The 17,219-nt window shown below is 49.0% G+C and overlaps 1 protein-coding gene across 1 annotated transcript in view; it reads left to right on the forward strand.

Annotated features, from left to right (window-relative positions):
* LOC146855445 (stabilin-2-like) overlaps positions 1-17,219 on the forward strand; it is a 1,201,024-nt gene that overhangs the window by 1,130,285 nt on the left and 53,520 nt on the right. The window contains 3 exon segments of the mRNA XM_085653243.1: positions 9,375-9,481; positions 9,830-9,949; positions 16,327-16,482. Of these exon segments, the coding sequence (XP_085509369.1) occupies positions 9,375-9,481; positions 9,830-9,949; positions 16,327-16,482 (383 nt within the window).

Consider the following 17,219-nt stretch of genomic DNA (forward strand, 5'->3'; position numbering starts at 1 on the left):
GCGGTGAGATTAGGTGGAGACTTTTTTCACAGACAAAACCATTAACGGTAACATCCGAAACAACCTTAAAGGGATAAGTGGAGTGGCTGCTAAAACGTCCAAGAGAAATGTCCTCTTCTACTTGAGAAACATTGTCTGACATTGCACACTGAAATGACCCCTGAAAACCAGTTGGGTGGTGAGTCTCAGGCAAGGTGGGGAACTTTAAGGAAGCCTCAATGACAGACTTGACGGTTACTGTGTATGGTGCCACATGCATGAGGTGACACATTACTTGACAGACCATCGGGTTAATCTTTTTGATTGTAAATGTTAAGAGTTTGGTGCAGGTGCAGTTTGGGAATCTAGTTAACAGGGCCATTCTGGGTACCAAAACCAGCCCTGGCAAAGAGCTCAGCCAGCCCAGGGAGGGTGGTGGGGAGGAGCTAGCGGAAAGCTTTGTGCCACTTTTGTTGCTGGGGGCTGATGCTGCAAAACTGGCTCCCGGTAACAAAGACGGCCCCTCAGGGGTTTAACCCCGGCCTCCACCCTGGAGGCCCACCGGGGAAACACCCGGTGCCCACCTCGGCCAGTCTGACCCTGCTTGTTAATCTTTTCTGTCATCATAAGAAAACTGCGTACTCAGTTTATAAGTAGAAAGGTAGCTTAGAGAAGGGAGACGTGACTTATACTGAGTTCCAAATCTTACAAAAGACTTACATCACGAGAGGACTTTCAAACTGTGAGATAGTATAACGGAAGTCCTGTAAGCGTTTAACAGTGTTTACAGTTTAGCTACATCTAGATTGAATGCAATATTATTTTTGCTTAAAACATAACTATTTAGGAAAAAAGACAAATTTGTGATTGAATTGTAATGCTGGATGGAAATAATTATATTACCTTACAGCGGGGACCTGCCTGAGCTTGACCTGTATACCATCGCCATCCTCACAGGCTGTGTCACATTCAGAACTCTGAACCCTCTGATCAGCCAGTGCCTCTACATATAATACAGTAAATAAATAAGATGAATGAAAGCAGACCGTTGAATGATATTCCTATAACACTTGTTAAACAGGAAATGATGAGGGGGATGAGTAAGGAAACGTAACTAAAAACAGCAACATTTTAAAACTCGAAAAAATACAATCAGGTTAAAAACTATTTTATTCAACAGAGAGGTGCAACAGTGACCTCCCCATCAAAAGTCCATTAATGTAGATATTTCTGCATGACATGGTTGGGAACCAACGGTGTATGAGGTTCTTCCATTCCTCCACCCCACAGAAACTAGTTTTCTTTCTAGAGCCTCCCTTCTGTCTTATCGTTCACAGTCCGTGCCTCTTTTTTGAGCTTGGTGGACTATTCACTGTTGTAAGTCAGTGATAACTGGACAGGGGAACTCGACCCATATGCAGCAGCACCTCCTCGCCTGGGGGCTGCTTCGGAGCAGGACCGTCGGTGAAATGTGCATAGAAATAGTAACACCACATAAGTAGGTGGAGGGCACTTCTTTTTCCTTTGCTGAAAAGCAACACTCACACATGATTGCATAATGTATTAATAATATACCAAGGATAGCAAAAATTAATAAAAGCGAAAACAGAAGCGAAGTAAAAAGACAGGGGTGGGCATTAACCATTTTAGAATATTTACATGAAATTAAACTCCTGTAAACATCATGCTCAATCCCAAGAAGCTAAAAAACATGAGTTTAGTGGTTTCCTAAAAATTAAGTCATGTATGGAACTATAATACATGAGATTCTGTAATCCCTGTATGAATGCCAGTCTCTAATTTCATTATAATCGGCAACTTGCGAGGCACCCCGTTGCCGACTATAAAGCAAAGACATCGGAACTCAAAAATTATGATTTTTTTCACTCAAGTTCTGACATCCCATTGCCTGGTGCCAGAGCCAGAAATTGAGGTGAAAGGCAGGTCAGGCCATGGAGAATCTGTTTAAAGAAATAGAAATGAAAAGTTACTTTTTGTTCTTCTAATCTAGTTTTCAGGTTTAGCCTACATGGCGCTTTCACCGTGCTTGCCAAATCTCTTATAATGAAAAGAAAACATCTTAAAAGGGCATAGAGTTCACTCATTACTTACCTTTACTTACAATTGGTTGGCTCCCACATCACTCTAGTTTCCTTTCTTCCTGTTGGTCAGTGTCTCCTCTTGACTCTAGATTCCTGCTCAGCTTAATGCAGCGCAGCCAAGTAGCATGCATCAGGTGTTAAACTAACTCTTTTTAATGTGGTGATCTGCATCACTGCATTAAAATGCATTATCACACATTTTTAGCGTCTGTTTCCCACCTAGGTGCACTGAGCCTGGTCACGGTGAAGTAAACAAATAGTGACCGCGACCGCCGGGTACAGCAGCGTGGCCTCTGAGAGACTCTGCTCTATGGGGGTAGGGCTGGGGCTGAGCCATGGCTTGCAGCTGACTCCGGGTCCTGTTCAGCCGTATGGCAGGGCGGTTCAGACTGGGACTGGACTGAGCAGAAAGTGTGTTGTGCAGTGAGAAGAGCCCTTGGCCCGGGAGGTCAACCGCAGCCTTTAAACTACTCCCAGTGATAATTTCGCAGAGGGCGCTTCTAGCCTTAAGTATGTTAAAATTTCCAGGGCACTGCCCGCTCCACCTAACCCCGGACGCACTGACTACAGTACAGCTGTTCCCTGTCATTGGCAGTGCACAGTACTCAAACATTCAGTGTCACTGCTGGTGCTGTGCTCTGCTCACCTCTGTGTGTTATTGAGCGTACGTGTGCAAATCTGCATATCTGAAAGAAACACGTTAGTTAGATTCCTCACCTTAGAATATCCCCAGGCGTCAGACTGGATCTGGAAGATTTTTCGTCAGCAATACCCCTTGCGCGTCGCTAGGCGTCGTCTGCGGCTCCGCGTCCGTCGTTGGCGTCGTGCGCCGGAATGACGTCGTCGGAGTACTTAGATGCCGCCCTCGCGCGCTGACGTCAGTTCTTCTTTTTTCCGCGCCAGTAAGCGCCAATCCGGGAGAGCTACCCCTTTTTAGTCTTTTTTGACTAAAATATTTTTGACTCTTTTGTCACTGTCTCGACATCTGGTGCCGGTAGGATGCCTGGTTTCAAGGCTTGCGACGATTGTCATCGACTGATGTCGGTGACCGATCACCACTGCCGGTGCCTCTACTGTTTGGGCCTCGACCACGACGCGGAGTCGTGTTCCGACTGCAGGGCCCTGACCTCGAAAGCTAGGCGGGAGCGGTCCCGCAAGCTTCTCGAGATCTGCCACTCGGCTCCGCGCCCCTCTCGATCCCGGTCCAGGAGGAGGTCCAAGGATCTGTCGCGGAGCCGCAGTCGACACCACCGATCGTCTGGCTCTTCGGGTAAGTCCAAGCGATCCAAGAAGTCCAAGAGGCAACATCGCTCTTTGGACTCCCCTCGCACGACTCGGCCGAGGGTCCGGGTGGTTCCACCCCCGCGGCTCCGTCGGAGACGCAGGCGCCGCGCAAGTCCCCATACCCGCCGGTCCCTGGGACTGACGCGACGCCGGCGGAGATCAGTGCCTTCTTCTCGGCCATGAGGGGCCTGGCTCCGCCGTCGACGCCCGCTGGCACGCCTTCGGGCACCACGGACTCGACTGGGCGACCTTGCACGCCGGCGACTCCGGTCCCGGAGCTGTTGGAGGCTCCGGCCCCGACGCCGCAGGTCCCCGAGGGGCCCAGGCCTGGGCCCCCGTCGACGCTGGTCAACCTCGTCACGCCTCCTCCGCCGGCTTCGACACCGGTGCCACCTCCGACGCCAACTCCGGTCGACGTCGTTCCCCGGTTTAGCCCCGGTCCGGACCCGGCGCCGGTGCGGCGTCCATCGATGCCGCATCCGGCTCCGCTAGGGACACAATTTGTCTATCGTCCGGCTCCGATCATTCCTCCTGTTTACCAGGAATCGGATAACGAGGGCGACTGGGAGGGGTCTGAGGACCCTATGACCATCCAAGGTCAACTTTCTCAGGACTGGGCAGATGAACTGGGGGAGGCCAGGGGTCTGGATACCTCACCGGACACTCGATTCATCTCTCCTCCGACTGTGGCTTCGGAGGAGGGTGCAGCTTTTTCTGTGGTGCTGCGCAAGGCGGCGGAAGCCCTTGGGCTCGAGCTGCCTGCCGTGGCTGTGAGGACGAACATCCTCACCGAGGTGCTTCAGTCTGCAGCAAACTCCACTGAGCCTCTGCTGCAATTCAATGAGGCCCTCATTGACGTTCTGCAGGGCACCTGGTCCAAGCCCTCCACAGTCCCTCCTGTGGATAGGAACGTTGCCAGGCGCCACCGCCCTGCTCCGGGCGACCCCAGTTTTCTGTCCCAACACCCCACCCCCGAGAGTCTGGTTATCCAGGCCTCTACCTCCCAATCCTCGTTCCCGACCGCTCCTCCGGACCGGGATTCCAAGAGACTGGAACAGTTCGGTAAGAAGCTGTTCTCCTCGCTCAGTTTGGGCTTGCGGTCTTTAAACACTGCCTGTCTCTTGGACCGTTTTTCCCACTCTCTGTGGGATACGGTGGAGGACGTGCTACCCCTGTGTCCAGAGGAGGCCAAGACACGACTCTCCCACGCTTTGGCCGATGGGAGAGATGCGGCACGTCATGCAATCCGATGTGGACTTGACACTACGGACTCGCTGGGTAGGGCGATTTCTACCACGGTGGCGCTTAGACGTCACACCTGGCTGCGGTCCACGTCATTTTCCGGGGATGTCCAGAGCACTCTCATGGACATGCCTTTCGATGGGACTCGTCTTTTTGGTGAGAAAGCGGACAGTGCGCTGGCTCGCTTTAAGGACTCCCGGGCTACGGCCACGCCCTTGGGCCTCTCAGCCCCGCGGCCACAAACTTCCGCTTTTCGCTCCTTTCGTGGCCAAGGAAGGGGCTCCTCCTCCTCACGTCCGCCTAGCCACCGGCCGCAGAACCAGCCTGCACGCGGTCACGGACGTGGTTTCCGCCGAGGCGGTAATGGAGGACGATGCCGTCAGTCCACATCCACCCCGGCAGCATCCGGCCCCAAGCCTTCCTAGTCCGAGCTTTCCGGCCCATTCCTCGCCAGTGGGAGGCCGGGTTCGCCATCACCTGCTCCACTTGCGTACCATAACTTCGGACAGGTGGGTGCTGCAAATCGTCCGAAGGGGCTACTCCCTCCCCTTCGAGATGACCCCTCCAGCCATGCCACCGCAGCACCACCGTATCTCGGAGGATCATTTGAATCTCCTGCGAGAGGAAGTTTCGGCCCTCTTGGCCAAAGAGGCCGTCGAGCGCGTTCCGAGCCCAGAAGTAGGTCGTGGTTGTTATTCCCACTACTTTCTGGTTCCCAAGAAGGGCAAGGGGGGCCTACCCCCTATCTTGGACCTCAGGAACGTCAATGCCTTCCTCCGGAAGGAACGGTTCAAAATGTTAACTTTGGCTCAGGTTCTAGCTGCCCTCGACCCTGGAGACTGGATGGTAGCATTGGACTTGCAGGACGCATATTTCCACATCCCCGTCCTGCCGGCCCACCGGCGTTACCTGCGGTTCACGGTGGGTCAGGAGCACTTTCAGTTCACCGTGCTCCCCTTCCGCCTCACCAGTGCCCCTCGGGTGTTCACGAAAGTGATGGCGGTGGTCGCAGCTCATCTGCGCAGATCAGGGGTTCCAGTCTTCCCCTATCTCGACGACTGGTTGTTGAAGGCGGGCTCACCCCGGGCAGTCGTCTCCCACCTCCAGTCTATGGCGGATCTCCTGCATTTGCTGGGGTTTTCCATCAACGTGCTGAAGTCACACCTGAGCCCCTCTCAGAAGCTCCTCTTCATCGGAGCGGTTCTCGATTCGGCGCAGTTCCGGGTTTATCCACCGGAACAGCGGGTCCGGGATATACAGGCCCTGATTCCCATCTTTCGGCCTCTATCCTGGGTTTCGGTCAGGCTAGTGTTGCGGCTTCTGGGGCTGCTGGCCTCATGCATCCTACTAGTGCATCACGCCAGGCGGCGCATGTGGGCTCTGCAGTGGGACCTGAAGTTTCAGTGGGCCCAGCATCACGGCAACATGTCCGACCATGTCTTGATCTCGGAGGGTACTGCACAGCAGTTGCAGTGGTGGCTCACGGACCGCGATTGGGTCACGGGCAAGAGCCTCTCCCTACCCCTACCGGAGAATGTCGTAGTGATGGACGCGTCCCTCCTGGGATGGGGTGGCCATATGGGAGAGGCGGAGATCAGAGGCCTCTGGTCTCCGGCGGAGTCTCGTCTCCACATCAACTTGTTGGAGTTGAGAGCGATCCGACTTGCACTGAAAGCCTTCCTTCCCTCTGTCAGGGGAAATGTCGTGCAGGTGTTCACGGACAACACCACCGCCATGTGGTATTGCAACAAACAGGGCGGGGTGGTGTCGTGGACCCTTTGTCAGGAGGCTCTGCACCTCTGGACATGGCTGGAACACCAGGGCGTCACCCTAGTGGTTCAACATCTGGCGGGCTCTCTGAACGCCAGAGCAGACGAACTCAGCCGCCGGTGCATGATGGATCACGAATGGCGTCTGAACTCCGAAGTGGCGCAAGGTCTCTTTCAGTAGTGGGGAGAGCCTTGGTTAGATCTATTCGCCACCGACGAGAACGCGCAATGTCAGCAGTTCTGCGCGTTGGAATTTCCAAGGCGGCACTCGCTCGGCGACGCTTTTCGTCGCGAGTGTAGTTGCGGTCTGTTGTACGCCTTTCCGCCTATACCACTTCTGCCCAGAGTGCTGAAGAAGATCAGGCACGACCGGGCCCAAGTCATCTTGGTGGCTCCGGATTGGGCACGAAGATACTGGTATCCCGAGCTACTCAGTATGTTGACCGATCCTCCGATACGTCTGGCCCTTCGGGAGGATCTTCTGTTGCAGCAGCAGGGGACGGTCCTCCACCCGAACCTGTCCAGCCTCCACCTCCATGCGTGGAGATTGAGCGGCGGCAGTTGATGCCATTTGACTTGCCTCCTGAAGTCTGTGATATCATTCTGGCAGCCAGGCGTCCCTCCACAAAGACGGTATACGCCTGCCAGTGGAACAAATTTGTGGCATGGTGCACAGCAAAGGCTGTGGATCCCCTTTCCGCCCCTCTTTCTGAGGTTCTTCTCTTTCTTCTTTCTTTGGCCCGACAGGGCGCTGCCCTGGGCACCTTGAAAGGTTATCTTGCTGCCCTCTCTGCCTTCTTGCGGCTTCCAGATCAGCCCTCTCTTTTCAAGTCCCCTGTAGTGTCACGCTTTCTTAAAGGCATTACTCACACGTTCCCTCCTGTCCCTTTCATAATGCCTCAGTGGGACTTGAATCTTGTCTTAACATTCCTGATGTGTGCTCCCTTTGAGCCCCTTCACAATTGTCCTCTTCGTCTTCTTACTCTTAAGACTGCTTTCCTGGTTGTTAACACCTCGGCTAGACGGGTGAGTGAGCTCCAGGCTCTATCCTCCAAGCCTCCTTTTCTATCTGTTCATCCGGACAAGGTTGTCCTTCGGCCTCGTCCCTCCTTTCTTCCGAAAGTGGTGACCCTTTCATCTCGGGCAATCTGTCACCTTGCCCACCTTCTTCTGCCTCCGCATCCCTCCAAAGAGGAAGAGCGGCTCCACCGTCTGGACCCAAAACGTGCGCTCTCCTTTTATTTGGACCGCACAAAACAGTTCCGAGTGGACGACCAGCTTTTCGTTGGCTACGTGGGTGCAAAGAAGGGAAAAGCTGTGCACAAACGGACCATCTCCCGGTGGGTCGTTTTGTGTATAAAAATCTGTTACTCCTTGGCAAAAAAGGACCCTCCTGTTGGGCTGCGAGCCCATTCTACTCGGGCCACGGCGGCTACTACTGCTTTGGGACGGGGAGTCCCTTTGCAGGACATCTGTCAGGCGGCGAAGTGGGCTTCGCTGCACACGTTTGCCAGGCATTATTGCCTTGACAGCCAAGTCCGGAGGGATGGCTTCTTTGGCCGTTCTGTCCTCCAGGACTTTCTGGTGTGATGTTGGTTCGCAGACCCACCACCGGGGTTGGTATTGCTTGGGTATCTATTCTAAGGTGAGGAATCTAACTAACGTGTTTCTTTCAGATGAACAAGTTACTTACCTTCGGTAACGATGTATCTGTAAGAAACATTAGTTAGTTAGATTCCTCACCGACCCACCCATCCTCCTCGTTCTGCGAACCGACATCTAGGGTTAAGGTTATCCTTTTCAGGCCCCTAGATTTTTTGGCACCAGTGTCGGTCTCTTGCATGGCTCTGCGTTCCTGGCAAGAACTGACGTCAACGCGCGAGGGCGGCGTCTAAGTACTCCGACGGCGTCATTCCGGCGCACGACGCCAACGACGGACACGGAGCCGCAGACGACGCCTAGCGATGCGCAAGGGGTATTGCTGGTGAAAAATCTTCCGGATCCAGTCTGACGCCTGGGGATATTCTAAGGTGAGGAATCTAACTAACTAATGTTTCTTACAGATACATCGTTATCGAATGTAAGTAACTTGTTCTTTAAAGCTAATAATGTTAGCAGCTGAGTTCAGCTGCAGCCCGACTCGCCGCTACCTGTCAAAAATAACTCTACTGTCAGTGTTTGTTTGAAGGTGGTTCTTGTGGAGAGGCGCAGCAGTGTTGGTGTTGCAAAGGATGCATTTTGCTGTGCTCTGCTCTTGGGCCCCAGAAACTCTTCACACCAGACTTTCACATGTGTGCGCCCGATGGTGAATTTATTAATTAGATTGTTGACGCTGGAATGTGTCACCAACTTGCAAGTAAGGCTGCCCTCACCTGGCATATTGCGAGAAAATGTCGCTCATAGTCGTTGAATGTCACACATAAGCAATCTGAAACCTTTCCAGCTATGTTCACGTCTCTCGGCGGCCAGTGTCCATCCACTGGCAGCGCACTTGCAACATACTTAACTTTATTTATACTTTCTAGCGTTCGTTCAGTAAATGTGAAAGAATTTTGAAATTGGACGCTAAAAACGTAACATATATCTTCAGATTGTTTTGTACGAGCAGAGCAAGTGTATCAAACAGAATATAGTATGGATGATGAGGCCACTGCCTCAGTTGGATAAAAAAAACTCCCACCTTCCCATTAAAATTAAAATGTCATTTTTTTTCATTATCTTTGTGAATTAAATCAAATATTTCATCATTTGTATATTTGTTTGAAGAAAATACTTTTTCTGTATTTTTTGTGTATTGTTTGCTGATTAAATTATTTAAAATGCTTCGGCCGGAGTCTCTGGCTTCCTGTACTTACTCACTGGGGCTCCCCGGATTTTAATAAGGAATCAGTGGGGTACCTGGGTTCCGGTAATGATTAAGTGGGGGGTCCCTAGAAATCAAAATGCTAAGAACCACTGCACTATGGACTTAGCTGTTTTCTGTGTTCTTGCCTTACAGACGTGAAGTGTACATGCAAATTCGGTTATGTTGGAGACGGCTACACATGCAGCGGGAACCTTCTTCAAGTGTTAACGTCCTTCCCCATGTTTTCAAAGTTTTTGTCGGTATGAGCAAGACCTATAATACACCATAACTGGGGTGGTACCAATTGTGGCGGTAATAACTACATACATGTAATTTGTGTGTTGAAAGAATTTACCACAACTTACAATATATTTAACAACCCATGTATTGGATAGAATTCCTGAACACATAGTTAAATATGTTGTATGTATTTTTGTTTCACAAAGTTAACGAGTAAAAAGTGAACAAGTAATGGTGGATGTATGAATCGTGTCTAAGTGAGTGAGTAAGCAGTATTTAACCTCTTAAGATCAGTGATGCTCTTTAGTTTAGAACGGAGGAAAGAGCAGTCAGATCCGTGCTAACTCCTTCCGCCTCTGCCTGCACAGGAGATCTTCAGGTACTCCAACAGCTCGTTGGAAGGACAAGAGTTCCTCAACTACCTCACCAACCTGTCCATCCAGGCCACCATGTTTGCACCAAACAACGATGTCATGAGTGAAAATGAGGTGAGGGGTGTTTTACATCTGCATACTTTAGCTTTTTCCACGTTTCCTAATATTTCCTTCATCGATTTTCATGATCACAAATGTAATATATTCATGGACATAGATGCTTCAAAATCCCAGTGGCAAAGGAACTGACATTCTGAGTAGTTTATGGGCGTAGAAGAATGATGGTAGCAAGAAGTGACAGACTGCATCCTTTCAGCCATCATGACATTACACGCTTGAACTCTTGCCTCATCATAAGTCGACCAGCAGCTTCCGGTTTGCTGCTAAGGGGACAGGGAAAGAGCAGTTACTGGACTGATGTATGCATCTCTTGGGACCTGCCTTTATTTAGGCCCTCTATATGAGTGGCCTAATATTGTGGCCATTATTTCTCCACCCGCTCCCCATCCCTCCTGGAATTACCATTACCGGGGGTCCCACCAATTCCAGGACTTGTCTCATGAGTATTAGGCCTTGCCATGTTGTCAAGAGAAGCGGATGCAGAGCTCTGCACAGATACAGCATTCACCCACATGCATCCTGAGACCTGCCACTGGCCTTGCTGTAGGGAAGAGACAGCGTGCGGGCATGGGAAAGGTGTGATAATTCATGTTTAGAAAGGACCCAGCCTGCATGCTGGCCTACATCTCTATTACAAGGGGATAGATAATGTGGGCAGTGGCTGCAGTCTCTGCCCATTACCATTTTCTGACCTGGACGGGTGGTGTGAGAACCAGGCTCCTGGGATCTCAGGGAAGTCAGGCGTTACTCTGGTCTAATTGTAGCAGTCAGAGTCATTTACCTTCAGTGTCCTGGGGCCACAGTAATACTGGAACCCAAACCGGACCACCAAGCACCCCCCATGTAAAAACTTGACTCTCTCAGGGTAGTGTGGCAGAGTAGCCCATGCTAACTCAAGAGGCAGGTGATGTAGGTATACACAGGGTACCAGAGGACACTTACGTACCCCTTAATAATGGACAGTTTAGTCATTGCTTGAAAGTATGATAGAAATGCATTTAAATATACATACAAATATTAAGCTGCTGAAAGACCATTGATTACTTAAAAAATCTGAATTCTCTCCTTTTTTCTTGTCAGGGATATGGCCCCAAGACACAAATAAATTGCTCAAGCACTAAGCAGTGTAGAAATATTTACCATGGAGGCCTAAGATCAATGTTATTAAATAGAAGATGCTTGGAAATCCCAAGCTCATGACTTTGGAACAGCAGAGCCAGCAAGGATCCTTGCAAAAAGGATCGATGAACAACAGCACTAATTCAATTCTCAGTCCATCACGTTAAAGTGGTAGAGTGAATCTTGAGACACTACTAACGGGGAAAGCTATTTGTCTCTTTACACGGTGGTGCTTTCAGTTTACAGTGCTGGTGCTGGAAAATGAATGGGTTTCGATACACCTGCCACCAAACCCGTCTCGACCCTCTAGACTGCCCTTAGACCCCTGCTCAAAGTAATATGGGATGGTGTCCGGTGACCACTTGAAGGGGGTAGAGTCCTACTAGTCCTTTGGGGGGTGATAGCTGGTTCCCGTGGCAGTAGAGAGGATTTCCCATCAGACTGCAAAATAGCTAACTGTTATGTAAGTCTGAACTTACTGTTCACATTACAGAATTTTAGCGGCGTGCTGCCCACAGGTCTAGGGGCATCATCTTTTGCCAAGAAATCTGGAAATTGCACCCTCAGTGGATGAGTTTCACCCAAGCCGATAACTCTGGGTAGAATTCCACCACTAGCAATTGCAAGTGTCTCTGTGCCCAGATTTATTGGATATACAAACTCTACACCCATTAATTATAGGCCCAGTGACACAGCACCCTGGTACTTCCTGCAAGGGCAGGGTTTGCGGGCAGTGGCACAACCAGACCCAGGCCAGATGTCTGAAGCAACCTGTAGGAAGCAGACTGTGATCTCATGGGACAGGCAAAAGCTTGCCCTGACTCAACCCCCCAGGCTTCCTGCTGACAATCTGGCAATGAAATTCTCCCTGGAATCTAGAAACACTGCAAGAAAGAGAACTTGGTGTTGCCTGGCCCATGGAGTTAGTCCCCATTCTGGTAGAAACATTATAATTGTTGGAATTTGCTACAGCAAACGTCAAATAAATTCCTCCTTGGTTAGCTCAATCAATCCCTCACCATGCATCTATTATCACCAAAATATAAAGGTCAAAAGCAAAAATAAGATTCAGTATTGCTAAAATTAATCAATTTATTAAAAACCAATGTGTTATGTACAAAAAAACGTAAATATCACATTGAGTACATAAATCAGATGTGCACACTTAGAAATATAAGCTCATATTTAAAAATCCTATTGGATAGACAAAAAACATACATCACAGTTGATTACAAGTAAATACAGCAATTCTACTTAATAAAAAATACAATAAGAAACAACAAAGTGGGAGAAAGGAACAGACAAAATATTGTGTCATTAAAACAGCACTAGTCTGTATTGGATCATTTGATTAGTATTGACACTTCAATATTTCTTTGCCTCACAATTGTCCCAAAGATGTAGCGTCCTAAAAACAGTAGAGCATCGACGTGTTTGGGTGGACCATACAATTTCACTGCAACCTTCTTCAGGAAAACTATAACTCCCAGCCGCAGTTTGTACACTCAGTCAAAAAGCAGCTTCAGCCCAGTGTTGATAAAAATCACCCTGATATGAGACTGGTACTATCAATATGTCCTTAGGTCGCTCTCAAATCTCTTTTACGTGTCTCCTGAACAGGGATCACGAAACAGGATGGCATAAAAGCTGAATTTAATCCTCGAGAGGAAACCTCCGATATCTTCTCTTTGAGGTTTTGATAGTGTCCTCTGATTTGTATAAAATCCTGACCTTCGAACAAATTAAAAGAAGGGGTTTTCTCCTTCTCCTAGGCGGGCCACTCTCGCCTCACCCTCAAGTATTGGTTATCATTGGCAGCACGTTGACTTTTTGGGTCAAACCTCTGTGTTTCAGTTTGTGTTTGAATTTGCTACAGCATCATCAATCAGGGGTTTATATAGTGCCACCACTCACCCGTGAGGGTCTCAAGGCGCTGAAGGGGTAGGGTTGCTGATCCGTCTGAGTGCAGCGGTTTAGTCGAAGAACCAGGTCTTGAGATCCTTCCTGAATTGAGTCATTGACGGGGATTGCCTGAGGAGGAGAGGCAGGGTGTTCCAGGTCTTGGTGGCGAGGTGGGAGAAGAATCGTCCTCCGGTTTTGGTCTTGTGGATCAATGGGACAGCGGCCAGGGCCAGATGGCCGGACCAAAGGCATCTGTGGAATGTGGTTCAGATTTGCAGGTCCTGCATCATGGAGAGCTTTGTAGACATGTGTGAGGAGTTTGAAAGAGATTCTTTTGTTGACTGGAAGCCAGTGGACTTCTTGAAGGCATTCGGTGATGTGGCTGCGGTGGGGGATGTTGAGAACCAGTCTGGCTGCATTGTTTTGAACGTTCTGTAGTTTCCTTGATGAGTTTCTGGGTAATGCCAGCATATTGTGCGTTGCCGTAGTCAAGTCTGCTGGTGATGAGTGCATGGGTGACCGCCTTTCTGGATTTTGTGGTGATCCATCTAAATGTCTTTCGAAGAAGGTAGAGTGTGTGGAAGCAAGATGAGGGTTCAGCGTTGATCTGGCAGTTCATTGTGAGCGAGGAGTTCAGTATGATACCAAGGTTACGTGCATGGTCTGTGGGGGGGTGCTTCCCAAGTGCAGCGGGCCACCAGGAGTTGTCCCAGGATGAGTACTAAGGTCTTATCCGAGTTGGCTTGAGGCAGCGATCTTTCATCCAGGTGGCAACGGCCCTAATTCTGCTCTGGAAGTTGATTCTGGCTCCTGTGGGTTCGTTGGTGAGGGAGAGGATCAGCTAGGTGTTGTCAGCATAGGAGACGATGTTGAGTCCGTGGTTCCTGACGATGGCAGCGATGGGGGCCTCATAGACATTAAAGAGTGTGGGGCTCAGAGAGGAGCCCTGTGGCACTCCGCAGCTGATCTCTGTAGGTCCTGAAAAGAAAGGAGTGATAGTCTGACTCACTGTTTTCGGTTGATGAGGAAGAAGAGTATCCAGTCCAGTGCCTTATCGTGGATGCTGGCTTCATGGAGTCTCGTGATTAGGGTGCGGTGGAAGATGGTATCAAAGGTGAATGAGAGGTCCAGTAGGATGAGGGCTGCAGTTTCACCTTGGTTGAGGGGGGAGTGGATGTCATCGGTAGCAGCAAGGAGTGCGGTCTCAATGCTGTGGTTGCTTCAGAATCTGGATTGGGAGATGTCCAGGATGTGGTTCCCTTCGATGAACTCGATGGCCTTCTAAATGACTTTGGCTGGAAAGGGGAGCAGGCAGATGGGTTTCAAGTTCTTGACATCTGTCGGGTTGGCAGATGGCTTTTTCAGCAGGAATTTGATTTTGGCATATTTTCAGTCATAGTGGTGGTCTCAATGGAGCATTTGAATGGTGCAGCGTAGCTCGGGGTGATGGAGGTGGCTGTTCTATGGAAGAAGTGATATGGGCAGGGGTACGAGGGGCCTCCGGAGTGGATGCTCTTCATGGTCTTTTTGTGTGTCGTCTGTGGTGAGCGGAGTCCAGTTGAGCAGGAACGGTTGAGGTGCGGCATGGTGGCGTGTGGTGATGTCAGGCGTGGTGGGAGGGTCTTGGGTTTCGAAGCTGTCATATATCTGCCTTATCTTGTAATGGAAGAAGGTTCTGAGTTTGTTTTTGATGTCTTGAGAGGGAGGAATGTCTGTGTCTCGCTGTTGGGCCTGACAATCTCCTAGATGATGGCAAAGAGGTCTTTGCTGGTTTGTGCGTTAGCATTAATTCTGTCTTGAAGGGTCGTTTTCTTTGTGGTTTTGAGGAGGAGGCGGTGTGCGTTGATGACAGTTTTGAAGGTTGCGTGGGTTTACGGGGTTTTGTTGTTCCTCCATCTATTCTTGAGTCGTCTGCAAGTGCGCCTGGACTCATGGATACCATCTGGAATCAAAGATTATGGTCTCCCATTCTTCCTGCACATACTGGTAGTGAGGGACTGAGTCAGTGCATCTCATCATACTGATCCAATCACTCAGCAAAGCCACATTAAGTTGAGGCACTTCATCTGTATTCCATCCTTGTGGTATTCAAGGGGGAGCGCTCTGGGCTTTGCCCACAGAGCTGTGGAAGAGACAGAATTATTAAAATTGCCAAATGTTTGTCTGTCTTAGACAAATTTTCTCAATATTGGCAGAATGTTGCCAAATATTGCAATAAACATACAAAACGTGGATCATCGTGCGTAACAGTTAAGTGGGTGTTGCTAAATAAATCCTCACTTTTACTGCGGTGTATTACAAGACTGCTGAGTACCGCATCAAAACAAAACATGATGGTGTTCATTTGCAACAAATTATTTAAGTGGTAATAGGGTTAAGTCTTAAGAGTTGGAAAATTCTTCTACTCACACTCCATTTGATTCAATAATAAAGGGATGACCAATGTTCAACAATGATCCTCCGACCCCTTCATGAAGAGGGTTTCCATGGTCTCTGTCACTGCCAACCCAGGTCCTCTGACCTGCTGCTTTATCTCTGAATGTTAGCAGAAGGAAATGGAACAATACCTGGTGGTAATATTGACCAATACAATGTTGATATACACCATGATATATGTATGTTTAATAAAAAACTTGCATCTCCGTTGTTGAATTCACTCGATATGACCTCCCGCTCAAGCTAGATATACATGGTCAGGCAGGCCCTGCGACCTAGGCATGAAGCAACTGATTGACAGATCAGATGTGGGGGACAGGTAATCCTTAGACAAACACGTGAACAGGGAAACCCAGATCAATCCCACAGATAGACAGCGACACTGCAATGGTCTCAGGAGGTTGGCCCACAACAAAACATGTTTGGGCAGAAGGGTGCATGTTCCCCAAAACACCATAAAGTCAGATGCCACACTATTTTAGAAACACTCAGCCAATCAAAACACAGCACGCACCCTACACACAGTGATCACTCCCTCCCCAATCTTAGACATCTGGACACGTACCCACAAGCTCTGCATTGAGTCCACGTGGGTTCGAGATCCTATCTGCATTTGTTATTAAGTGATCAAATGTACGACTGCTTGAATAGGACCAAATTACTGTTCTAAAAATAATGCACAAATCGCTTTATTACACTTTGTGAAATGTATATAAGATGACCAAAACCATTGTACTTAGAGACAGTCTTCAGACCCCTGACCCCTGTTGCCTGCTCTCTTGGCTGCTGTGTTTAATTAAACCAACTGTTCCTGTTTTGCCAAACACCTCTTGTCTTTCATTTTTTAAAGGCAAATTTATATTTGGGCTGGGAATGTCTGCTGTATCTGTTCAGTACAAATATTTTTCTTGCAGACGCTATCCGGGCGGGATATCGAGTACCACCTCCACAACATCAGCACCTTGTTATATGAAGATCTGACCAATGGATCTACCCTTCAAACCAGGATTGGCAACCAGCTCCTGATCACATCCAACAGAGACCAGGACTCCATGGCCACGAAATCTGCAGTACGTAAAGCAAAGAAACAAAGGCACTATTTTAAAAATGGGTTTTGCTGCATTATTAGTCAATCTGCATATCTGCCAAAGTACAACAAATATCCCTGATTTCTGAGATTGAAGATGATTCATAATCAGTGTTAAATGTACATGAGAGGTTGCTTGTGGTGGGCAACACTGTTCATTTTTAGTAGTTGGTGCTGATTTTTTTATCATCACACTTTGATCAGTGGGGAGAAGGCAGTAAAGGGTGTATGGAAGAGGAAGAGAAAGATATGAAAATAATGACAAAGGGAGAAAGTAGGAATTAAAAATAACCTTTAGGGGTAAGATATAGAGGCAGGAAATGTACTGTGGTTGAACATAAAGGCATGAGCTGGCAGGGTAACTAGGCAGCCTTGGTATTTGGTAGCCCTGGCATTCTACTGCAGGAGGCTCCTAAGAAAACCTTTGGCCTCTGATCATATTTTTTTAAAAGAAGCTCTGTGCAGATGAACCATTGAAAGGGGTCTCAAAGTAAAGTGACAAGGTATTTCTGCATATGCTAAGGCATAGTATTTGCTGGTATGGGCCAAGTTGTTATTAGACTGGAAAAGGCCTCTTTCTCCCTTTGAGATGGTTTTCTGTCTTTCTCTTCCGCCTTCTTTCCTCTTTGTGTGTTTTCCCTCTCTTGCGCTCCAGAAATGTCTGAAGAGAAAAAAAAATACTGGTCCCCAAAAATGAGAACCAGATCTCCCACTGGCTCA

This window comes from Triturus cristatus, chromosome 4_1, assembly GCF_964204655.1.
Source record: "Triturus cristatus chromosome 4_1, aTriCri1.1, whole genome shotgun sequence".
Lineage (NCBI taxonomy): Eukaryota > Metazoa > Chordata > Amphibia > Caudata > Salamandridae > Triturus > Triturus cristatus.